Source organism: Protopterus annectens, chromosome 3.part0 (genome assembly GCF_019279795.1).
Source record: "Protopterus annectens isolate FY-2018-M chromosome 3.part0, PAN1.0, whole genome shotgun sequence".
Classification (NCBI taxonomy): domain Eukaryota; kingdom Metazoa; phylum Chordata; order Ceratodontiformes; family Protopteridae; genus Protopterus; species Protopterus annectens.
This window is the reverse complement of record NC_056731.1, coordinates 1,617,656,336-1,617,682,432: the sequence shown is the minus strand read 5'-3', so window position 1 is coordinate 1,617,682,432 and position 26,097 is coordinate 1,617,656,336. Positions and strand designations below refer to the sequence as shown.

Sequence of the window (26,097 nt, the reverse complement as noted above, 5' to 3'; positions counted from 1 at the left end):
GGACTAACCCATCCTTCATGCCTAGTGTGGTATCCAGTGTGGCTTTCAACCAATTCATTCATTTGCCCACCTGTTTTTCCTAATCCCCAGAACAAGGGGAAAAGAATCCTGCACTCTCTAGATGTGCACAGACAGCTCAGATTCTGTCTAGACAGGACTAAATCCTTCATAATGTCAGATCAATTGCTGGTTAGTTTTGCTACAGTGGCAGAAGACAAAGCCATCTCCAAGCAAACCATGTCCAAATGGATAGCACCCTACATCCATTTCTGCTACAAACAGCATGGCAAGCCTGTGCCCCAGAGGTGTCAGGATGGACACCACCAGTGCAGCCTCCACCACTGCAGCTTTCTTCAGAGGAGTCCCCACCAGGGACATCCTGGAGGCTCCCACCTGGACAGCTGTTCACACTTTTACCAACACTACCAACTGTCTCTATTCTCCAAATCCAGGGCAGGGTTTGCCTCTGCAGTCTTGCAGGGCATCCTAGCCAGCCCCTAGTTTCCTTGGCTGCCTCCACCCATTTCCTCAGCTTTGGGAATCACCCCAAACGTGATGACTGCAGCAGTGAAGCACGAAGAACATAGTACAGTTGTGTACACTTATCATAAATGTAGATGTTCGAGTGTATTCACTGTTGCAGTCCTGGTTTCCCTCCCTCCAGCCCCCTTTTTTCTTCTCTTTCTTTACAAGGGACATACTGGTATTTACTTTCTACTGGTGGGACTCTTCCACCAGAACTTGGCTCATACTTGGGGGCTCCTGACAGGTTAGGGCAAGAAAAACTGATGTAATGACATTAGTTGCCTTACCTTATACTACTGATGACCTGACGTCAGCCCTGAAGCCACAGCAGCCTGACACAGAAATACTACGCCTCTGGTATTCGGGCCAGCCGAGGGCTACCCTGGCAGGGATAACCCAAATGTGATGACTGCAACAGTGAATACACTCCGAACATCTACATTTATGGTAAGTGTAAACAACTGTGCTTTCCCCGTACTGTTTTCACTAGCCAAGGGCAATCACCACAAATTACCCCACAAGGTGGACCTACTAACTCAACAACAGGGATCCCTCCTGCACCCTCAATTGTCTTTACTGCAACTAACTCTGTGGTTGATCAACTTTTGATCACTTTTAGCCAACACTACTCAAGATGTGCTGTCTGTCCTGAGGGAGGCCAGGAAATCAGCTACTAGAAAAAAACACTTGTCTAAATGGCAGAGATTCTTGAAATGCTGTTCTTTGAGAAACAAGGACCCATTTCTGGCAGATCCTCCCCTATTCTGAACTATACCTGCGGACTCATTAATGGGGGGACTAGCTTACTCTTCTGTCAAAATCCATCTGTCAGCCATTTCTGCATGCTTGCCTTTACAGCCACCTCTTCTTTCCAGACTGGGTGTAAAACTTTTCTTAAGAGGGGCCTTGCACATCAGACCACCAAGAAAGTCCATCCCTCCTACCTGGGACCTCAACTTCGTGTTGGAAAAACTTACCCTACCCCCTTTTGAGCCCGCCAGTACAGTATCTCTTCAGATGTGCACATGGAAAACCATCCTGTTAGTGGCCATTGCCTCTGCTAGAACAGTGTCTGAATTACAGGCCCTGATGACTGTCCCTCCTTACACCACCTTTCACAATGACAGGGTTACCCTACACCCTAATCCCTCCTTTATGCCCAAAGTAGTTAATGATCTATCCTTAAACCAGTCTATTTACCTACCCATCTTCTTCCCTCCCCTACTAACTCCGCGGAGAGAATTCTCCATTCCCTTGATTTACATAGACAACTGAGATTCTACTTGGACATAACCAAGTATTTTGGAAAATCTGACCAACTGTTCATTTCCTTCCATCCCAGGGCCTTTGGTAAGGCAGTCTCCAAACTAACCATCTCCTCCTGGGTAAAAAAAATCCATCCTTTTTTGCTACACTCATCATCACAAACCATTGCGTCAAGGAGTGCGAGTGCATTCCGCCAGAAACATGGCTGCCTCTAAGCCCTTTATGAAAGGACTAGACACAGCTTCCATCATGGAGGCAGCCATCTGGCCCACGGTCCATACCTTCACTAAGCACTACAAGGTGGACCAGGTCTCCTGAGCCAGAGCAGGATTTGGCAGGGCAATCCTGCCAGAATTCCTTGAATCCTCCACCTCCCAACATTCCTCTTAGCTGTGGTACTCCCACAGTATGAATACTGTAACATGGGAGTAAAAGTACATAGAATAGTTGTGCAAAGTCTTGCCATAACCATAGATGTCGTCCTCTTCCATGTTGCAGTATTCCTTCCCACCCTCCATCCCCCTGATATCCTCTATCTTCTCTGGTGTATCCCCTCTCTACAGGCCACTTTCTACAGCCCTGCAGGGACATTTGCTTTTGCATCTCCTTGGCCTTATAGTCTCTTCTCTGGGCTTCAAGTTCTGAGGTCTGTGCGTGCCGACATCACATTTATATTCCATGGTTTATGGCCCTACGCGTGAGGTGCCGTGATACGGCAGCCAGGCTTAAGCTTTTGTATAGGAGCCATCTGGTCGCCTAGAGGCTGGAAATCCCACAGTATGAATACTGCAACATGGAAGAGAAGGACATGTATGGTTATGGTAAGATTTTACATAACTATTCTTTATGGACTGATGAGATCAAGGTTGAACTTTTTGGCCAATATTCCAAAAGGTACGTTTGGCACACAAACAACATTTCGCATCACCAAAAGAATACCATCCCCACAGTGAAGCATAGTAGATGTTCTTCATGTTTCACTGTTGCAGTCATTACATTTGGGTTATCCTGCTGGCAGGCTACTCTGTCAGCCTGAATTCCAAAGTCTAGGTCCAGCGTCGGTTGCTGTCGCCTCTTCCCTGACGTCAGTGCACCAGGGGTATAAAAGATGCAGCCGACGCCATTTTCTTCTGACTTTCTTGCTGCGCGGTGCCCGAAGCATAAGCAGTTTGCAAGTGCCGGTCGGCCAACTCCGGATCTGAAATTCGAACACGAAAATCTCAGAAGTCTTCTTCAAAAGCTAAGTACCCCGTTGGGGAAACTTTGTTCTTGCTCCAGGCCGATGTCAGAAAAAGTTAATAATTGTATTTCTTGTGGGAAGCAAATACCTCATAAGGACTTTCATTCTTACTGTGTTCCTTGCCTAGGCCTCGACCACGACATTGCTAGTTGTCGATTTTGTGCTAGATTTAACCAACGCACTATTAAGCGTCTGTATGATTTTTCATTACACTATTTTGGCAGAAGATTTAATTATACGATGTCGTCGGATAGCCATCCGATTACTGAAATTCACAAGAAATGCAAAGAAAAAGAAAAGGATAAGCATCCGAGGTCCGAAACAGACGACAAAGCTTCTTCTAAGCCAGTCGCCGGTTCTCCGTGAGGTGCCTTCGCAGCCTCTGACGCCCGCTACTTTAGACCCACAGGCTGCTACCTACTCCCACGTGGAGTCGACTAGGCTGCTGGAAGCTCAAGGTATTGGACCTTCGGAGACTATTCCCTCAGATGGGTCCGGAGCCACTGAGCAGGCATCGGCTTCTGAGGGTGTTTTCAGACCTACTCAATTATACATTAAAACAACTTCAGCTTAAAAGGCAAAAACTAAAGCACCTTTAAAGACAAAGAAACAAGTACAACAGCCTCATGGACAGGCCTCCATGCCCAAAAAACAGATGCTCAAAATGGCCGAAGACCTAATTACTTTGATCAGGGGTCCCCACCCCTCACCTGATAAAAGGCCTAGGCAAGAGACAGAATATGAATCTTCAAATCAAGTTCCCAATTTCATCTAATTCCTCTTCTGATCAGGAATACTCTCTTCCTCCCTATGAGGATTCTGATGCTGAAGAATCTATCCCTTCAGCCTCTCCTCCTGAGGATTGCTCTGTTTGGGGAAACTTTGCATGCCAAGAAACTATCTCTGTGTCCCAAAGGGGTCAAGGCTTCCACAGCAGAAAACCTTACCCCCTCAGACAGGGATTCTAGGGCTTTGGACAGATGGGGAAAAAAGTTTACACTTCTACTACCTTGGCTATAAGAGATTTAAATTGTCAGCTTCATATGCTCAAATATAAGCAATATATTATGTCAGTGCTTAAACAGAAAATGTTGATAAGTTCTGAATGTGCAGAAAACAAAGAAATGCAGGATTTATTGCATGCAGCTGAACAAGTTGGAAAACATACTTTGCAATGTGGTTTTGATTCTTTGGAGGCCTCCTGCAGGGCCGCTGTTATGGGTTCAGTAATTAGGAGGCATGCTTGGTTAAAGGAACAAAATCTGCCTGATCATGTCAAAGCAAAATTATTAGATGCTCCATTACAGCATGATACCTTGTTTGGTGTTAAAGCAGAAGAGGTGTTAAAGAAAATGGAGGACAAAACTGAATCTATTCAAACTGTTAAGGATTTCTTACAGGTACAGCCACCTAGATTTAGCAGACACTAGCCTACAAAGAATTGGTCCTGGGTGCAAGCGTAAATACAACTGCCCAAATGGCTTATCTCAAGCCAGACAAACAAAGACAACTGACTACGTATTTCAACCTGCTGGCAACAAAGGCCCAGTTATCTGCAAGAAAAATTCTGCAGGCTTTGGGCTTTATAGCATCCTGCATTCTACTGATTCCATATGCAAGACTGCATATAAGGAAACTTCAATGGTACCTAAAAAGTGTTTGGAATCAACATTGCCACAGTCTGGAAACAATAATTACCTTCATTCCCTGCCTGCAACAGGAGTTTCAATGATGGGCGAAGGCTTGTCACCAGAACAAGGGACAGCCATTCACTTTACCTTCAGCTAGGCAAACATTAACAACGGATGCATCAGATTATGCCTGGGGGGCCCACATGGCAGGAAGGTGTATTCAAGGCACATGGTCCGCAAACCAAATGCATCTACATATCAATCAAAAAGAGATGCTAGCTGTTCAGAATGCCCTGACACCCTTCAAGGACCTACTTCATCCGGGACAACTACTGATAAAGACAGACAACCCCATGGTCATGTGGTATATAAACAAGCAGGGAGGCACTCATTCCTACTCCCTTTGCAGACTAGCCATGACTTTGTGGGACACAGCATTGACTTACCAAGTACATCTGCAGGCACAATTCCTGCCAGGAAAGATAAATACTCTGGCAGACTTAACCCAGCAGTTGTTTTCATAAAGCATAGTAAAAATGTGTGTATAGGATGCTCTTTTTTTTGCTTTTTTTCCTGATAAAATGTGTGTTTTTTCCTTTGATAAAATGTTTTTTTTCTATTTCATTTTCTTTTCTTTGTGATGGTAAGAATGGAAAGCTGCCTCACTTCAATGTGCGTTAAGCTGGCTCCAAGATATTTGATAAACGGAACCAATAAAACCTGGGTATAGTGCAAACAAAAAAGGTGGGGGAGAGTCTACTCAGTCAAGTGAAATTCCTTCAAGAGACTTTTTCAGCTGCTAATATTGAGATTAACAAATTTGAATCAACAATTTTGACATTATATCTAAAGAAAAATAAGTTAAATAGAGATATTAGTGATTTAAGTAATAATAAAGTATATCTCTAGCCTGCTGAGAATGGTAATGGTACAGTCGAAGAGCTGTGGAAGAGCTGTAGAGCCTTCTCTTCTCGTTTCACAAGAGACTCTTCCGTTCGGGGCAAGCAGAGTGATGAAATAGAAATGGAAGAACAAGGAAATTTTTGCAGGAAATTGTACCTGAAAAGTTATCCACTATAGAGGCTGAATATGTGAGTTTTATGGTTTATAATCTCACTAAAATGAATGGAAGGCTTTGAAAGATATGCAAGCTGTTTGTGACACATATGCTTTTGTTTGGAGAGGGGCGATTTTTTCAATAATAGAGATGTTTATTAGAATTTGCATTAACTCATAATTATTTCTGTTGTGAAGGGAAGATATTCTTACAAAAGATTATGTCTTATTTTGAGAATAATTTTCTGTATAGGTTAGCCATTTGATTGAAGCTTTACCCTATGGTGAATTCAAAACGTGTTTTTGAACACACCTGAAATGAAAACCTTATAGATGTTGAATTTAGGGACGTCACAAATAGACTTTTTGGAGAGGGATTTCAGAAATTTCAGTTTAAGAATAGTAAGAAAGTGCAAAATTTTGATTCTGCACTAGAAGAACAGATTTATTATATGAAACAAAGGACAGATAAATTTGTTAAGAATGAAAAGAAATAGTAGATTTTTTTGTTCACCAAAATGATGCCTAGTAAGGTTTGATGTCTAAATGTGGAATACCAAGCTTTGGATACCTTTAACTGCAGATCTTGAGTGGTTTATATTATAGGTTGTGGATGTAATCCCCTAAGTTTTATATAGACAACAAAAAGCCAATTAAAAGCTAAGAATCATGGAACATATGGTGATATCAATTCTTCTTTTGTGCTCTTGCTAGACCTGATGGTTACACTCATGGGAATTTTGTATATAAATTACTAAAATTGGAAAGTATGTTTATCTTAATTTTTGGTGGTTAAAACCAAAAAAAGAATCTTGAAAATAACTACTACTATTTAAACTTTTAAGAAACAATTATAAAAACAATGTTTATTTATAGTTAGTGATATATTTAAGTTGTTTCATTTTTCCTTGATAAAATGTGTGAAATGTTTTTCTTCTATTTCATTTTCTTCTTTATGATGGTAATAATTAATTAGTAAGAAATAAATAAATAATATTTTTTTTTTTTTTGAAGAATATAAAATGATGCAGTTTGTAGTGAAGAGTATTCCTTTGAAGGCTGTGTGAGCCGAGGTACTAGAATAAATTTCCTATCTGCTTGTGTGCTTGTGTTGGTCTTCCTTTTGGTGGTGGTTTGCTTTTTTTCTTTCACTTGGTTGTGCTGTGAACTAAGCAGAAACCTCATGGATCCCCACGAGTGGAAATTGGATCCACAATTCTTCAGCATGATAACCAGGAAATGGGGATGCCCAGAGATAGATCTGTTTGCCTCTCCTCACAACTACCAACTAAAAAGATTCTGCACAAGGACTTATCACAGACAAGCATGGAAAGTGGACACCCTATCTTACAGCTGGAAAAACCTAGCAGTATATGCCTTTCCTCCACTGCCTGTCCTCCCCAAGGTACACCTAAAGGTCAGACAAGAGAATCCAAAAATGATACTGATTGCCCCAGACTGGCCCTGCCAGTACTGGTATCCAATTCTAAGGAACTTGTCTCAATGCCCGGCTTGGACCTTGCCTCAAATACCTCATCTACTATCCCAACAAGACAATCAGATCCTGCACAGCCAGCTAAAGACCTTAAATCTGGCAGCATGGCGGATAATGTAGTCATACAAAACACGCCACTCACTAAAGCTGTGATGGATGTCATTTTGGAGGCCAGAAGGCCTAGTACCAGAAAATCTTACGCTGGAAAATGGAAGAGATTTTGTGCTTGGAACCAGGCACAAGGAATTGACACAGCTGTACCAAATATTCCTCAGATTTTGCAATACTTAACTGAGATGCTGGACAAAGGCCTATCCTTTTCATCAATTAAAATTCATGCCTCTGCCATTTCGGCTCATTACAATACAGAGGCACCGATCTTTTCTCATCCTTTGTTAAGGCAGCACCTCAGAGGAGCCAAAAACTTAAGGCCTCTAAGGAGATCACCAATAACTGCATGGGGCCTCGATTATGTCTTGGAAAAACTCATCCTGCCTCCTTTTGAGCCAGCCGCTACAGCTGATATAAAGTTTTTATCTTGGAAAACAACTCTGCTCCTAGCAATAACTTCTGCAAGGCGAGTCTCAGAGCTACAGGCACTCATGGCTGTGGAACCTTTTATCATTTTTTATCCAGACAGGGTTTCTCTGAGGACAAACCCGACATTCATGCCTAAGGTAGTCTCCAGTGTGGCCCTTAACCAAGCTATTCATCTGCCTACTTTCTATCCAAACCCATAGAATAAGGGGGAGAGAATTCTGCGTTCTTTAGACATACACAGGCAACTATGCTTCTGCTTGAACAGAACCAAAGCTTTCAGAAAGACAGAGCAACTACTAGTGGCATATGCTGCAGGATCGCAAGGAAAGGATATCTCAAAGCAGACTATTTCTAAGTGGACAGGACACTGCATATGTTTCTGCTATTCACATGGCAAGCCAGTGCCTATGGGCATTAGGCCACATTCAACTAGAGCAGCAGCCACTTCAGCAGCCTTCCTCAGGGGAGTACCAACCAAAGACATTTTAGAGGCTGCTACCTGGAGTTCATTGTACACCTTTACAAAGCACCATCATTTACCGCTGTACTCTAAATCAAGGGCAGGCTTTGCCACTGCAGTTCTGCAAGGCCTCATAGCCGCTCCTAATGCTATATTACCTCCAGCCTCCCAACCATAGCTTTGGGATTCAACCCAAGTGTAAAGATTGCAACAATGAAGCACGAAGAACATAGTACAGTTGTGTACACTTACCATAAATGTAGATGTTTGAGTGTATTCACTGTTGCAGTCCAGGTTACCCTCCCACCATTACCCATTTCTTTGCTGGAACTTATTTGCACTTCTCTAGATGAAGGTATAATATATTTTGGTGCATGCATGTTTTATTGGCATATTTTTTTTAGCCTACCCTTTTGGGGGCACCTGACATCTGGGGCAAGAAAAACTGAAGAAAATGGCATTGGCTGCATCTTTTATACCCCTGGCGCACTGACGTCGGGGAAGAGGCAACAGCAACCGACGCCGGACCAAGACTTTGGAATTCAGGCCGACTGAGGGTAGCCTGCCAGCAGGCTAACCTAAGTGTAATGACTGCAACAGTCAATACACTCGAACATCTGCATTTATGGTAAGTGTACACCACTGTACTTTGCAGTGTCATGCTTTAGAGTTGGTTTCTTCAGCTGGAACTGGGGCTTTACTCAAGGTGGGGGGAGTTATGAACAGTTCCAATACCAGTCACTTTTGGCCCAAAACCTTCAGGCATCTGCTAGAAAACTGAAGATGAAGAGGAATTTCACCTTTCAACACAACAGTGACATCAAGCATATATCCAAATCAACCAAAGAATGGCTTCACCAGAAGAAAATTGGAATGGCCCAGCCAGAGCCCAGACCTAAATCCAATAGAAAATCTGTGGGGTGACCTGAAGAGGGCTGTGCACAAGAGATGCCCTCGCAGTCTGGCAGATTTGGAATGTTTTTGCAAGGAGAGTGGGCAAATATTGCCAAGTCAAGATGTGCCATTTTGATAAACTCCTACCCAAGAAGACTGAATGCTGCAATTAAATCAAAAGGTGCTTTAACAAAGTATTATTTTAAGGATATGCACACTTATGCAACCAGCTTATTGTATAGTTTTTATTTTTTAAATTTTTCCCCTAACAGATTTGCTTTTCAATTGAATTGTACAGGTTATAGCTCACATTAAAGGTAGGAAAAGTTTTTAATTCAATTTATTGTGTTCTCAGTTTTTTTATATCACAAAAACCTGACATTTTAACAGGGGTGTGTACAACTTTTATATCCACTGTAAGTGAATAAGATTGTTCTGAAGTTATTGTTTTCATTTGATCTTCAACCTGAGGGGTCTTTGATCCGGCATGGATCCGACTTGGTCATGTACTCCAGCATTGGATCCGCAGTCCAAGCTCCTCCCCTACCGATAATGCCCCACTCTCCTACCTCCCTTCAGATCTCGTTTGCCGCTCACTTTAGACAGCACGGTATTTCCACTGCTCCAAGCTCCTTAGCATGTAAGTGTTCTTTTTTGGGGAGTTTTATCTCTTCTCTCTTCCCTATGATCTGTCTTCTTTCCCGTACCACCTTCTGTCCGCGTCTCAGCGTCAATCTTGGTTTAAAAAAAAAAAAATTTTTTTATTCCTAGTGTATGTGTGTTGGGGGGATCTTTCCTTCCAGTGGCTGCTGACACCCCTAAGCCAGGGTTTAGTAAGTGTGCAGAGTGTGGGCATAAGCTTCCCCTTTCCGATGCCCACCCTCTGTGCGTAGTCTGTTTTGGAGTTCCCCTTTTGGATACCTCCTGCTCGATCTGCACAGGCTTCAAACCTTGGGCTTTGATTAACAAGAAGAACAAGCTTATTGTAAAGGGTCTTATTCTTTCTCCTGTAAAGGCCTCCTCTTCTTCCTCCCCGGCTTCTGGGCCTCAAACTCCCACTAAGAAGTCCTGGGACGGGGCGAAGGCTTTATATCAAGGTGTGATTAATGAGGTAGAATATAACTATCTTGTAGTAAAATTTCCCAAAATGCCAACATTTTTTGGTATACCGAAGGTACACAAGGGTACTGAGTACCTTCAGTTTCGACCAATAGTTTCTGCAAAGGGTTCAAAGACTGAACCCTTGGCTTCATATGTTGACCTGTATTGTAAGAAGGCTGTGTTAGAAGCAGGACACATATTGAAGGACTCGTGGCATTGTCTAGAGAGACTGAGTTCAGTTGATATAGTGGACAATGGATAGTTTTGGGTTTTTAACAATAGATGTTATCAACTTGTTTTCAGTTATCCCCCACCAAGCTAGCCTCAAACTTTTCTATGACAGTCTTTTTTCCAGCTCCAGTTTTGATTTGAGTAAACTAGAGATTTGTCATGGATTAATGGAACTTTTTAGAAAATAATTTTTTAACATTTGAAGGTGAAATGTATAGGCAGCAAACGGGAGTAGCAATGGGGGCGCGTTGTGCCCCTGTATTTGCAAATCTGGTCCTTCTAGCGTGGGAGAAAGAAAATATACTCAACTCTAGCTATACTGAAAACATTCTCCTTTACAATAGGTTTCTTGACGATCTACTTATTCTTTGGCGGGGGGGTGAACAAAGTGTCATAGAGTTTATGGCATACTTGAATATGAGTTCTGAGTTCCTAAAATTTACGTATAACTGGAGTCGAGATTGTGCAAATTATTTGGACATCGAGATTTCAAAAAATGATATGGGATTCAATAGCAACATATATAGGAAACCTAGTTATGCGAACTCTATGTTGCACTTTACAAGTTGTCACCCTTTACATCAAAGGAGAGGATTAGTGAAGGGCCAAATGGTTCGTCTATCAAAGCTAATTAGTGATGATACGGTGTTTAAAAAAGAGATATACATACTCATTGGTTTATTCCTGGAAAGGGGTTATCCATTGACTTTGTTAACTAAAATTAAACGTGAAGTATATAAAAAGAGGAATAGTAGGTATGTTCCAATTTTGAAAACAAAGGTTTCCCGGACTGGTTACAAGAACAGGATGGAGGTTTTGACGGAGGATAACAAGGTTGGATGTAGTCCTAAATTTATTTTAAAATATAATGATATCTCACTGGACATTTGTTCAAGTTTGAATAGTCTTTGGGAACATTTCTTGAGCAGAGACATGAGGGACATATTGGGTGACACTCCCATTATTGTTTATAGTAGGGGTTCTAACCTAAAAGATATTTTGGAAAGAAACTGGAGGGGCTCTAGGCATTCTTTCATGAACAAATGTGGTTGCTGCAAATGGTGTAGGTATATAGCTGTAGGGGCTTATCTCACCATTACTGGTTTTGGGCGAACTATTGCTTGCCCTGGATTGTGTAATTGTCAACCCAAGAATTGTGTTTATATAGCTACTTGCATGTCATGCGACGCATTTTACGTCGGCATGACGAGAAGCTTGAAAGAAAGAATCCGAGAACATTATGGTTCTATTAGAAGAGGGGATGAACACAATGCACTTTTTTCACATTCTCAGGGATGTCATGAGTTTAAAAAGTTTTTGTTTTTTATAGTTGACGAGGTTCAATCTGATTATCAAGGTGATATTAATAATTGTGTAGCACTGCGTGAAATGGAGTGGCAGATTAGGTTGAATGCCACTAAATCACCTGGGATCAATGAGAGTATTTCCTTGAAACCTTTGTTGAAATTTAGGGCAAGCTTAATATGAATATGAATTAGTAATATGATTGCTTCACAATCAATTTTATTTATTATTATTTATGTTGAGAAAGGTTGTTTGACATTTTTATATAATATTTCAAGTACAAATATTTACATGAGATGAGTTATAAAATATAGTTAACAAATAAATTAATAAATTTTGGTTAGGCACATTTTATTTAGGTAAGATATATGAAATGTTATATAAGGTGTTTTATACATCAATTTCATGTTTTTTTACAACTATTTTTGAAGCAAAAAGTTATTGAAAGATTTTTAGGATGGTAGGTTTTTATTGATGCAAGACGTTTGATTAATTGAATAATTGATTAATGTATGAAGATTCAACAGTATTTATTTGAAGCAAGCTGGGTGTGTTAATTAAGACTCTGATGAAGCCAGTGTACCTGGTGAAAGCGCTTAGTCGATGTGCTTTTTTGCTGCTTTTTTTGTTGGAATAAATCATCAATTTTATTCTTATTTGCAACGAGTTTTGGTTCTTGCCTACATCTGCAACGAGTTTCTGGTTGGTGTCTCATTGCCGTTTACTTTTACACTGTGGTCGACATTTATCATCCATTTTGGTGGATTCCTGTATTGGAGTCGTTTCTTTCTTCCGTTTGTGCCCGTTCGAAAGAGCAGGATCGGCCTAGGAAAAGGTCTCCAGAGTGCTCTTCTTCGACCGAACCTCCTGCTAAGTCCCAGCCGTATCCAAGCCGGATTTCTCTTCGACTCCAGTCTCCACACTTCTCTCCAGAGCCGTAGACCTCTCAGGCTCGGTCCCCAGCATCTACCTCTTCTCAGTGTCATTTTCGGCTGGGGTCAGTGGCTTCTTCACTCCTGTCCACTCAGAGCCTGTCCGAAGCTGAGGTGGACAGGATGATGTCAAAGTTTCTTCGGGCCCAGATTCAGCTGGGAGTTTTGCCTGCTCCATCCCCCCTCCGGAGCATACAGTCTGCTTTTCTCCTTATCTCTTATTCTCCAGTCTGACCTTCAGTTTTGGAGCCCTTTGGTCCGAGCTTCCTGGGTGTTGAGGTGTCAGCGCCGATGGTCCCTGGTACTTCGACTGCTGCCTTGAGCGGTCCGGAGAGGACCGACTGTCAGAGCCGCAGCTTCAGTGTTGGACCCAAGGGGATGACTTCGACCTTTGCATTCATGCCTTTCCCTCAGGGCTTCAGTGCCGGGAGGCTCGGTTCCGGCTCCCCCCTCAGCGCCTAGGGCGGTGGACAGGCAGCCTGTGGCATTAGCCCCATCTGTTCTACCTTCAGGGGTCTGCTTGCAGTCAAGGTGGTGGAAAAGGGTCCTGTTGACTCCTTCGAGAGCCTTGAAACTCTCGTACTTTGCCCTGGCTCCCCCTCTTCTGGGCCAGATTCTTGCATCCTGCCCCATTAGGGACAGTCTGTTGCCAGTTTGCTGCACAAGGTTCTGATCCAGGAAGTCCCAGAATTTTCCAAATCCTTCCCAGAGTTTTCCCACCCAGGGAGCCCCCTTGGAAGCGTACGTGCAAGGGAAGGCACATAGGCTTCCCTCTGGAGTCTCTCGCTGACTATACAGACTTTTGGAGGAAGGGGAGGGCTCTTCCTGATCACCCCCAGAGGATGTCTCCTTTAGAGACATTCAAAATACGAGGAATTTGCCCAACCACAGCCAACATCAAAAAAATATCTAGGCACAAATAAAAGGGGGAAAAAGGTCCTGAAAACTCCTTTTTTCAAAATGAACGCTCCAAAACCTATGCATTTTCGTCTCTTAGGATAAAGTACTTCATCAGATAAACATAAAGCCTCATTCCCACTTCCTTTATAATACAACATTAATCCTTTGGGGGGACATCATGGAGATGCTTCTCCAACACAGTGGATGATCTGCCCTCAAGCCCAGCCCTAACAAGTCCTTGTAGTCTTACCTTATAAGGCCATAGACAGCACAAGGAACAAGAAACTAAGGGTAATGCTGCTAAACGCCAGAAGTCTTAACCTCAAGATGCACGCACTCAAAGCTCTCCTCAGTATGGAGAACATTGATATCTGTGCAGTGACAGAAACCTGGTTCAAGGCTCCAGAGAGCACCCCAGTACTACCAGGCTATACCTCATATCATGCTTTTCGGCCCCAAAACCCAGACCGAACCACAAAAGGAGGGGGAGTTTCCATATTCATCAAGGATATCCACACCTCCAGGTTAGTGGCATTGCACAAAGTATCGGAGACCATCCATGTGCAACTAAAAGTGGGCAAGACTGCTTTTCAGTTTATAGCATCCTACAGACCACCCACTCAGTCAGGAATCCCACTCTGCTTTCCTGAAAACATTGGAGAACATGAAGATCTCTCTGAACACCATTATATTGGGCGACTTCAACTACTCAAACATTGACTGGGAGCACTACTCAAGCCCCAGCACCTTTGCCCAAAGGTTCCTGGAAATTATAAACTCAAATGCTATGGAACAACTAGTCACCACTCCCACAAGAGGGGACAACATACTAGACCTGATCATTACCAACATGGGGACTCTGTGCTCCACACCAGAAGTATATCCCTCATTGGTAAGATCAGACCATAAATTAATTTCACTGGATGTCCACATCCCGACCCCACCCCAGCCCAGAAAACCACAGTGAAAAACTTCTCAAAAGCGAACTTCTCACTTCTCAAAACCGAAGTGGAATCCTTCAAGGCCCCAGGGCCAGTGGAAACTACGGCCCAAACTGCAGAATCCTATATAAACGCATTCTACGGACATCTCCAGGAATGCATGGATCATGCTATCCCAAACAAAACCAAGACCCAGTCATCCAAAGGCAGGCGTCCAGTCTGGTGGACCCCTGCCATAAATAAACTGTACAACAGAAGGAGGAAGCTACTACATGATGGAGCAAAATCCCTAATAGGGAAGGCATCTCTGATCAGTAGTAGCAAAAAATTACAATCCCTCATAAAATCCTCCAAGGCCAGCTTCGAGAGAAAAATTGCACAGGACACCAAAGACAATCATAAGGCTTTTTTCAGTTATGTTAGAAACCTGGGATGCAACTCCCAGACTTGTTCTGAGTTGATTCTAAACGACAAAAAATACACTGAACCCACAGACATCGCCAATATCCTGGCAGACAGGTTCAGTGCAAACTTCTCCACCCCCTCCCCCCAAAAGAGCAAGTATCTATCCCGGCAGAGGGCTGCCTCCCAAACATCTCTGATGCTCAGGTGAAGGCTGCCCTCTCCAAAGCAAAAATCACTGCTTCCATGGGACCAGATGGCGTCCCAGGTTGCGTCCTACATGAACTCCAAGAGGAACTAATCCCTGAAATAAAACAGCTATACAATCTCAGCCTCACTACAGGATATGTGGCCACAGAATGGCGTACAGCAACAGTGGTCCCACTCTACAAAGGTGGAGCCTCTACGGACCCTGGAAACTATCGCCCCATAAGCCTGACTAACTTAGTCTGCAAGGCTATGGAGAGGATCATCATGGAGCTCATAAACAAAGACATTGGGGACCTACAGACACTAGATCCTACCCAGTTCGGCTTTGTCAAGGGCAGATCCTGCCTTTTGAACCTGGTTGACTTCTTCGAAAGTCACCAAAGCCAAAGATGAAGGGAAGGTAGTTCACACAGCCTATCTGGACCTTGCGAAGGCATTTGACACAATACCCCACTCGGGCATCATAGATAAGCTATCCAGCTTAAATATAAACCCCTATGTCACAAAATGGGTCGCAAACTGGCTCAAAGACAGAACCCACAGAGTGACAGTTGCTGGAGCCATGTCAGACTCGAAACCGGTCACAAGTGGCGTCCCACAGGGTTCTGTCCTGGGACCACTCTTGTTCGGTATATACTTTTCCAAGGTACAGCAAACGTGGGAGGACTATGGCTCGCCAAGTTTGCAGACGACTGCAAACTGGGCGCCATAATCAACTCTCCAGCTGACACAAACATCCTTCAAAAAGGTCTCACAGAGACAGATAACTGGTGCCAGCGCCATGGTTTAAAGCTAAATGCCAAAAAATGTATAGTCATACCCTTTGGCAAAAACAATGTGCCCACAAATTACCACATAGGCGGAAACCCATTAAGTACAGAGAAAGTTATTAGGGACCTGGGGACCCAAGTTGATAGCAATCTCTCCTTTGAAAACCACATTGCCAAAGTGGTTAGAAAGACCTTCTACATAGCCCACCTCATCACGAAGGGTTTCACATCTAGATCAAGAGAGGTAATCGTGCCCCTTTATTCATCCCTCATCAGGCCTATCATAGAATACAATGCCCCTTTTGGGATGTACCTTACCCGACACCTGCAGCAATTAGAAAGACCCCAAAAGTATCTCACCAAGAGGATCAAGGGTCTCAAACAGATGCCATATGCTGCTCGGTTAAAAAAACTCCAGCTCTACTCCGTTGCATGCCGCCTACTTCAAGGCGATCTATGCCTGACATACAAAGCTATGTCAAATCCAGAATTAATGGACATGCTCCACCTCAGTAAATCTAAATCCCTTAGAGCCACACGCTCGAGGGACTTGAACCTCAGCACAGAAATAAATAGAACTTGCTGGAGGGACAGGTTTATAACCCAGAGGCTCCCTTCGCTCTGGAATAGAATTCCAGTTCATGTGAGGCAGAGCACCTCACTGAATCTCTTCAAGAAAAATCTCGATAGGTGGATGGGGGATCGTAGGTTTGTCCCAGGGATTACTCCCGTGTCACTATTAGACCGAGGCACAGTAAACTAAACCTTAAAAAGGGCACAGTATACTCAAATCAAGGGGTGGCGTAAGCCATACAGAATTGGGCTAGGCTTATAATTGCCCCAGGGCAGATAGCCTAGTATGAACCTATGGAGTAAAACGCCCCCTTTGGCATGTACTTCACAAAGCACATGCAGCAGCTGGAGGGACCACAGAGGTTCCTTACCAGGAGAATTCAGGGCCTCAAACACCTGCCCTACACAGATGAGGCTAAAAGCCCTGTCCCTCTACTCAGTTTCATATAGACTCCTCAGAGGTAACCTCTGTCTGGCATACAAAGCAATCTCAGACCCTGCCTTGATGGGACTGCTGCATATCCGCAAGTCAAGCTTCACTCGAGCAACCCGTATGCACGACTTCAACCTGGTCTTTGATACCAATAGGATTTGTTAGCAGGACAGATTTGTATCCCAAAGACTGTCCCATTTGTAGAATAGACTCCCTCTCCACGTCAAGCAGAGTACCTCATTATCCCTTTTTAAGTGCAGCCTGGATAACTGGATGGGAAACAGAAAATACACTCCTGGGATTCCACCTGTAGCCCTACTGGACAGGGGCTCAGTGTGCTGACTTGTCTAAATGTGGGCCAAACTGTTAGCTAGGCTTATAAGAGCCTCGGGGCCAATAGCCTAGTAATCTCCTATGATCGTATGAGTTGGTATTTCTTGAGACGTTTGGTACAAGACTTTCTACCTCCTGGGTGTCCCCCCTGCTGATCCCTTAATGGATCTGATGTCCAGTAGGGTATGGAAAGAACCAGACATAGTTGAGCCCATTTCCAGGCGCCTGGACAAGGTGCTCAAGGCCCCATCAGACAACCCTCATTGGTCCAAAGAGTTCCCAGTGGATGCCATGGTGGTTACGGCAGCCACTAAGGAGGAGCTGCCTCAGGAGAGCTCTTCAGTCCACATTCCAGACAGGGAGTCTAGGGCGATGGATCATTTTGGGAAGTGAACTACGCTTCAGCCATATTTGCCTTATGTGCGCAGAATTATTTGGCACATGTAATCAGATTGCAGAGGGACCTGATCAAGGAGGTCGCTGAGTCTGCCTCAGGGTCCATGTCGGCAGAGGAGAAGGTCGTCTCCTCTTGCATGACCACTCTCTCTGCTATTTCTTACACTTCCATTAGGCTTCTCTCCCCTGGTACCGAGCATTCCTCTAGGGCTTTAGGGACATATGTGGCTATTCGGCGGCACCCCTGATTCTAGCTTTGTACTTTTTTCGAGTCCTTCAAAGAGTCTTTCATTAACGCTTCCTACAATGGTTCCACTTTGTTTGGAAAAACCTTTTGTGACACGTTAACCCAGAGTGAGAAGGATGGGAAGACCTTGTTTGCTGTGGGGATCCACTTCTCTACTCCACAAAGATCCTTTTCAAGGAATCAGACTGTGATTTCGGAAGTCTCTGTTCTGTGCAGGACCCTCAGTATTCATCGTCCTCCAGGGGCAGCGAAGGATATGACATACACCTCACTCATGGCAGAGAGGGTCCAGTGAACCAGGGTTCTTGAGATTCATTCTTGAACAAACCCTTCCAGCATTCCTGTGGGCTTGCCTAGTTGCTCATCTCTGGAGGCAGTCTGAGGGTGTCTTTTGCTACTCCCAACAGCCTGGGGGTCCATTACAAATGACCTTTGGGTGCTGTAGATCATATCAAGAGGTTACTGTATCTCCTTTCATCATCCTCCCTCTCTGCCAAAACACTTCGCCGATTTTCTACCCGGTCATTGGGAGGAGGCAGTCGTAGAAATCGCCAGGCTGCTGGATCTTTCGACCCTGAACTTGCCCATTGCCAAGACGAAGTTTTGGATTGTCACCTTTCAGTCCATTCTGCTCTTTTCTCCAGATGAACGACTGGATGTGCTCTGTGGACCTTCAAGATGCGTACTGTATCAAGATGGACAGAAGCTCCTGGGAGCCATTCATTTTCAGTTCAGAGTGCTTCCCTTTGGACTTGCCACTGCCCCCCCCCCCCCCAAATCTTTACCAAAGTGAAGACGGTAGTGGTGGCTTACCTGCGTCTGCAGGGTTTTCAGGTCTTTCCCTACCTGGATGATTAGCTCCTCTCCAGTCCCTCCAGGCATCAACTGACTCAGGCCAGGGATCATCTTCTCCATATAGCCTTGTCCCTGGGTGTTATAATAAATCTCTGCAAGTCTCAACTAGCACTGGGTGAGGTTTTGGATTTCATAGGTGCTCAGATAGACCGTACAACAGGGTAAGGTGTTCCTGCCTCCAGACAGACTTATCACTTCATCATCATGCACAGTACATTCTTCAAGCCCAGTTTCCCCCAGCGGGCTTCATTCTTCGGGCATTGGGGTCCATTGCAGCCATGATCGCTCTTATTCCAATCGCACACCTCCATATGAGGGTCCTGCAGTGAATCTTAGCAGTTCAGTGGTCCTTTGCTTAAACCTTCCCTTTTCACATCCTCTTAGACTGTCTCGTGTTTTCAGGGACTCCCTTCTTTGGTGACCCCAAGACCTCCTTCTGGGTCACCCATTTGTTCTTCCCTCCCGCGCAGTCACAGTGACCACAGATGCCTCCCTCCTCTGGTGAGGGGGGGCATTGCATGAGAAGGATGGTCCAAGGCACATGGTCTGCATATCAGTGTCTTGGAGATGAGGGCAATGCTTCTGGTATTGCATTCCTTCCATGCCTTTCTTCCTCCTGGGACTGTTGCCATGCAGGCGGTCAATAAGAACGTAGTCTGGTACATCAGCAAACAGCAGGGAACCAGATCTTATCCTCTTTGCCGTAAGGCCATGAGATTGTGGGCGTGGGTGATTTCTACCGGCCATTTTCTGGTACCAACGCACATTATGGGGACATCCATCATCCAAGCGGACAGACTCAGCTGAATCCGTCATTACTGGACAAGATCTTTCTGAAGTGGGGTAGGCCTTGCTGCGATCTTTTTGCCTCTCTTCCACTGCAAATTGCAGTGAGTATTTCACTCTGTTCCCCCCTTTGGGGCAGTCCCCCAGAGATGCTGCAGTCCATGCTTGGCCCTCCGGTCTACTATATGCATATCCTCTGCTTCCTCCAATTCACAAGTTTATTCAGAAAGCTCATCGGCTGGGGAGCTATTATCCCTATTGCCCCTTTCTGGCCTCGTCAAGTTTGGTTCCCCACTCTGTGGTCTCATATAGTTTCTCCTCCCTGGACTCTAGGTCCGATTCTGGATCTGATCACGCACCCATCAGAGGTCCCTCATCTGGATTTAGCCTGAAGCTCACAACTTGGCTGCTTCAATTTCCATGATAGCCAGGACTCCTGGGCTTTCTTCTCCTGTCAAAAAGATCCTGATTCTGCCTCATAAGACTTCTACCAGGAAGATCTACTCTAGCAAATGGAAGCGTTTTTTGATCTGGGCTTCTCAGCATCACCTGGATACCTCTATGGCGTCAGCCTCTGTCATTTTGGAATTTTTAGCTTACATTTTTAATAATGGGGCTAGCTTCTCTACATTTAAGTTCCAATTGGCAGAGATTTCCAATTTAAATTTGGGGGAAAATTCGGCCTCCTTAGCTTCATCTAAACTCTGTAAGACTGTCTGAAAGGTGCCCATCTTCTTAAGCCTACAGTTAAGGACCCCACGCCTCCTTGGTACCTGACCTTCATTTTGTAGGATTTGGTTTCTGCCCCGTTTGAACTAGCTACCTCTGTTGATTTGCAGATTTTAATTGTGGAAGATGTCTTTTTGGTGGCAATTACCTCGGCCGAAAGGGTTTCTGAGCTTCAGTCTTTATCTATTAAGCCCCCTTATCTAGTTTTTCATAAAGACAGTTTGTCCCTGTGGACCAATCTATCTATCTTGCCGAAGGTGGCATCGAATTTGCCAATTTTCTTCCCAAATTCCCAAAATAGAGGGGAGGACAAATTGCACTTAATTAGATGTGCACCGGCAGTTGCATTTCTTTCTCCATAGAACCAAAAGCTTGCATAAATCTGTTCAGCTTTTTGGCTCATTTTCTAAGCTTTATTTGGGAAATCCTGTTTCTAGGGTTATCATTGCTCGCTGGATTTCAGTATGTATTTCTTTGGCCTATCGAGCTAAAGGTTTCTCTCCACTGGGACTTGTGCAGGCGTATTCCACCAGATCTCTCTCTACTTCTGCGGCTTTTTGGTCCAGGGTTCCTCTTGATATCTGTTCTGCCGCTACCTGGTCCTCGTCGCATACCTTTATTTCTCCTTATAAATTGGATCTTCTGTCCAGGAGCAGAGTATCTTTTGGCTCTGCTGTGCTTAGGAATATCTTTCCATGAGGATCTCCCAGGTTTTTTTTTTTTTTTTTTTTTTTTTTTTTTTGTAGCTAGGGAGTGTGTCCCTCAGGTTGAAGATCAAATTGAAAAGAACAACTTCAGATAAATAAGTTATGTACTTACCATAATGTTCCATCTGAGTTGTTCCTTTTCATTTGTCTTCAGCCATCCCTACCTCTATCCCCCAGCCTTTTTAGGGCTCTGTAATAGACTGGACTGAAGAGACATTGGCCCTTTTGTCCTGGCTGGCTCTGAGTATGTGGGCCTTTGGAGGGTTGTGCCAGGTTATATAGGGTTGGTGCTGTTCTGTAACAAGCTCAATCTGAGGGGAGGAGGGAGAGCAGGGAAGTATTGGTAGGGGAAGAGCTTGGACTTTGGATCCGATGCTGGAGTACATGGCCGGATTAGAGTCCTTCAGGTTGAAGACAAATGAAAAGCAACAACTCAGATGGCACGTTATGGTAAGTAGACAACTTATTTTTGTAATCCACTGTATTTTATATTTGCTTGCTCTTGGATGGTAATGTCCTTAGCTGGATATTCAAATTTGTAGCACACACAAGGCAGTAGTTACTAAACATAATTTATTTGACAACATGATTCACATACCTAGTGTTTTTTTTTTTTTTTTTCATTCTTAGGGGTGAACACCTTCTTCTGTTCTTAGTTCAGACTGTTGCAAGGCAGACTGTTGAACATTGCCAGTATCGCCCACCAAGAATTCGAGAGGATAGGAATCGCAAAGCACCAAGTACTGAAGGTACTCTACAATACTCTACACTGACATTGCTTTTTATGTAAAATATGATATATGGCTGATGGCATGAATTTTTCCTTGTGTCATCAGGTGAAACCAGTAGCTGAAGTAGTAGATCAATATGCAGTGTGCAAAGGCTGGCCAAGCTCAACTGCTCCAGGTGCAGTAAGTCTAGAGTAGTAATTTCAGATATCTGAGTAGCTCCAAATGCAGCAAGTGTAGAGGAAATAATTAGTGTAGTTATAACAGCAGAACAATCAGCACAAGCAGTAAAGGTATATCACACAGTGTAATCTAATAGTGTCTAGTGCAGTACTCTAGAATGGTTGCTTTAAATGCTGTAGCATGATCAAAAAGTGCCATTGCTTAACTGAGACAATTAGTTAAGTTGGTTGAATGAGTCTAGTATTAACAGTCAGCAGTAGGCAGCAGTGCAGATCTACCTGAAGTAGTACTGACAACAGTGCAGTATTGTTTTAGGTATTGTCAGTAATTAGCAACAGTACAGTATTACTTAAACATAGTAACAGTACAGCCATGCTACTATGTATCTGATAAAGCAATTTTTTTAAGTGTCTGTTCATTTAAGGCTTCCTAGAAGAGGAGCAGCTCCACTACCCTTCCAACATTTTTGTAGTGTAAAACCGCCTTAATAGTTATGCGAGACAGAATAATTTCCGAATTCTAAGTCTTTAAGTGTAGAAAGACTTTTTGTTTCCATAGGGACAGAGCCAGCTTATGCACATATCCCTTCCTTTATTCCTAAAATGGTTCAAGAACCAGCACTGAACCTTCCTTCTTGTCCTTAATCTTCAGAGTGGAGTGGGGAGTCGTGCTCATGGAATGTTCACATGAAACTTTGATATTACCTGCATAGAACCAGAGACTTGAGGAAAAGTGCTAGTTTTAAATGGTTGGCTGATTGCATTAGCTTCTGCTTTGTTGCCAGTGTAAAGACCTCGCAAAGGCAAGTCTGACTTCACTCATCCAAGTGCTACATCTGCTACCACTGCCCTTATTAGAGGGATGTAGATACACGGACTGCCATGGAGGCAGTTGGTCTTCTGCTCACCCTTTCTGCAGATGTTATAGCCTGGATTATCCTATACAGATGTGGGTCCAGTTTTACCATTTCTGTTACGGTGAGCTTCTGGCATCCTGCCTCAGGTAAATAGACCTGTCTGCTAGGTGCATTAACTTTGGGAATGCTTTTCATTCATGCTTACAGTTCATATCAAAATCCTATGGGGACTGTCTGAGTGGCTACTACCATCCGTGGAATTTACTAGGCAAGAGAAGGAGAGGGAAGTAGATTCCCACACACACTTACTGACAATTTAGACATCGTAGGTTTACCTATCACAAATCTTTATTATGTGGGACGAAACTGAAGCACCCAGGAAAACCCATGTTAACATGGGGAAGATGTGCAGACCCCACACAGTACATACCCCAGCCGAGAACCAGTCAAACATCTTGATGTGAGATGACACTGCTATACACTGCAACTTACCAAAGGTCATTACTGTAGTAGAAGTCCCTATGAACAACATAGTACTTTTATGCAAGGAACTAACCGTAGGATCACTGATGTTCATCGTGTTTCACTGTTGCAGTCCTTACAAAATGGGTTATCTGGCTCTCCATAGCCCACAGTCGGCCAAAATACCAAAGTCCTTGGTATATGATGTCGGCTGCCTTCAGTTTAAGCGTGACATCAGGACCACCGGTACAAAGGAAGGCAGCCGATGCCATTTCCTCCTCCTTTCTTGCTGCAGAGCCCGAAGCAGAAGCTTTTTACATGAGTGTCGGTCGGCCGATTACCTTCTTTTTGTATTTCGACTGCTTAGTTGAAGACATCCTCAGATAAGTACCCCATTGGATACCCTCTTTTTTCGCTTTAAAGAATGTCAGAGAAAGTTAATAACTGTCTTGCCTGTGGAAAATAGATTCCGCACCATGATTTTCACTCCTATTGTATCACTTGTTTGGGCCTTGAGCACAACGTCCCTAATTGTGTTCTCTGTGCTTCTTTCAACCCGCATACCATTCGCCGTAGAGCTAGGATCTTATTCAAGCATTTTGGAGTTTGGCCTAAGTTCGTCGGTATGGCATCTTTTGGTCTCCCAACTTCAGATCTTCCTAAAAAGCACAAGGATAACGACCGCGACAGGCTCAGGGTCAAATTAACCGACGTCCTTGTTAAGTTGGTTGTCGGCCCAGTGGCAGTCGGTGAGGCACTTTCATTGCCCCTGCAGTCTGCGGATGTTCAGCAGCAGGCATCTGCGGAGACCTTTTCTGAGTCCTCCATACTGCAGGCTTCCACTTTGTCTTCAGACCCTCCGCCAGTCGCCGTCTCTGATGGATCAGGAGCCGCTAAACAGGCTCCAGCTTCTGAGGCCTCTTTTCTCTGACCAGAGACCAGATCCAGACCGATGACCTTGGTTCAGACTTCTTCATTGGCTAGGCCTCCTGAGTCCCTACAGCTTTCTAGCAGGCCTTCCAGCCGAAAATCTACTCCAAAGCAGGCACCAGCCTCCCGTCAAATGCCTCAGTCTCAAATGATTAAGATGGCTAGTGATCTCTTGACTCTTATCAGGGGCTCTCAGCCACCTCCTTCTAAGAGGGCTAGGGAATTGTCCCCAGAAGTTTTGTCTGCCTCAGACTCTGAGGTTTCCAGCATCTCTGCTGATGAAGAGGGAAACTCTCAGCTTTTTTTCTGGTTTTGAGGATTCTGATGTAGAAGACTCCATCCCTTCTGCCTCCCCTCCAGAAGATTTTTCTTTTGGAGATGCTCTGAATACCCTTAGGGAGCATTTCAAATGGGAAAGTCAGGACTACCCTCAGTCTAAGAAAAGGATTAGAGAATTCTTGGATTTACCACAGCATAAGCCTTTGGCTATCCCTCCGGTTTTGGAAGTTGTTGATGTTTTCATAGAGAATTGTTTGACTCCTAATTCTGTCACTCCTGCTCCCAGTAAGCCTGAGTGGTATTATAGAGTTCCTGATTCTCATCAGTTACTTTTCAGGAATCCTACTGCTGATCCAGATATTATTTCTCTGGGCCCGAAAGGTGTTAAAGCCATGGTTGCTAAAAATCCTGTTCCTTCTTGTAGTGAATCTAGGGCCTTGGATCGATGAGGTAAAAAAGGTTTATACTTCTTCCACCCTGGCTATTAGGTCTGTTAATTGTCTCTTTCATATGCTTAAGTATCAATTGCATACTTTGGAGGCCATTAAGGCTAAAATTACTGGTGTTCCTTCCCTGATGGAGAGTAAGGGCATACAAGATTTATTGAATTCTACCACTCTTGTCACTAAACATTTCGACACTTTGGAGGCTTCTTGCAGGGCAGCAGCCACTGGTTCTGTTATTAGAAGACATGCTTGGCTCAGGGAACAGCCCCTTTCTGAACCTGTCAAATCTAAATTACTGGATGTGCCTTTGCACAAGGACAATCTTTTTGTTAGCAAAGCAGAAGAGGTGTTGAAAAAGTTGGATGATAAGGCCAGTTCTATGCAAACTGTTAAGGACTTTTTGCAAGTTCAGCTTCCTCGTTTTAGTAGACATTACCCTTCTAAGATTTGGGCCTTTCCTGACCCTAGTAAACAGGGTCGCACTAGGCCTAGGGGGTTACAGGTCTTCTAGGGGACAGACTTCCACCCCTCAAAAGGCTAAGCACTGGCAGGCTTCCTCTTCAAAATCAGGGAGTTCTAAGCAAACTTACCAAAGCGAGCATTCCCAATGACTCCAGCCTTCCCCTGCCTGCCTCTGCAGGCCCAGGGTATGTTCTTCATGTTGCACTGTTGCAGTCCTCACTTATGGGTTATTCGGCTCCCATTAGCCTTCAGTCGTCCCAAATACCAGAGTCCTCGGTATATGACGTCAGCTGCCACTGGTTGCAAAACTGATGTCAGAACATCAGATATAAAGGGAGGCAGCCGACTCCATTTCCCCAGTCTTTCTTGCCACGGAGCCTGAAGCAGATGCAGTTCGCACTAGTGCCAGTCGGCCGTTTACCTTTGTTTTGCTTTCCGACTACCAAGTTGAAGACGCCTTCAGATATGTACCCCGTTGGGGATCCTCTTTTCTTGCTTTAACTAATGTCAGAAAAGTTAATAACTGTCTTGCCTGTGGAAAACAGATTCCGCACTGTGATTTCTATTCCTATTGTATAACTTGTTTGGGCCTTGAGCATGACGTCCCTAACTGCGATCTCTGTGCTTCCTTTAACCCGCGTATCATATGCTGTAGAGCTAAGATTTTGTATAAGCATTTCGGAGTCTGGCCTAAGTTTCTCTTCTGGCCTCCCGACTTCTTCTGATATACCTAGGAAATGCAAAGACAAGGACCACGACAGGCCTAGGGTTAAATCTGCTGACGACTCACCGG

At 44.1% G+C, this 26,097-nt stretch overlaps 1 protein-coding gene across 1 annotated transcript in view; it reads left to right on the top strand.

Annotated features, from left to right (window-relative positions):
- The window catches only part of UBR5 (ubiquitin protein ligase E3 component n-recognin 5), a 3,965,620-nt gene that overhangs the window by 2,594,733 nt on the left and 1,344,790 nt on the right, over positions 1-26,097 (top strand). The window contains exon 32 of the mRNA XM_044065648.1: positions 21,589-21,707. Within this exon, the coding sequence (XP_043921583.1) occupies positions 21,589-21,707 (119 nt within the window). The remainder of the gene's footprint in view (positions 1-21,588; positions 21,708-26,097) is intronic.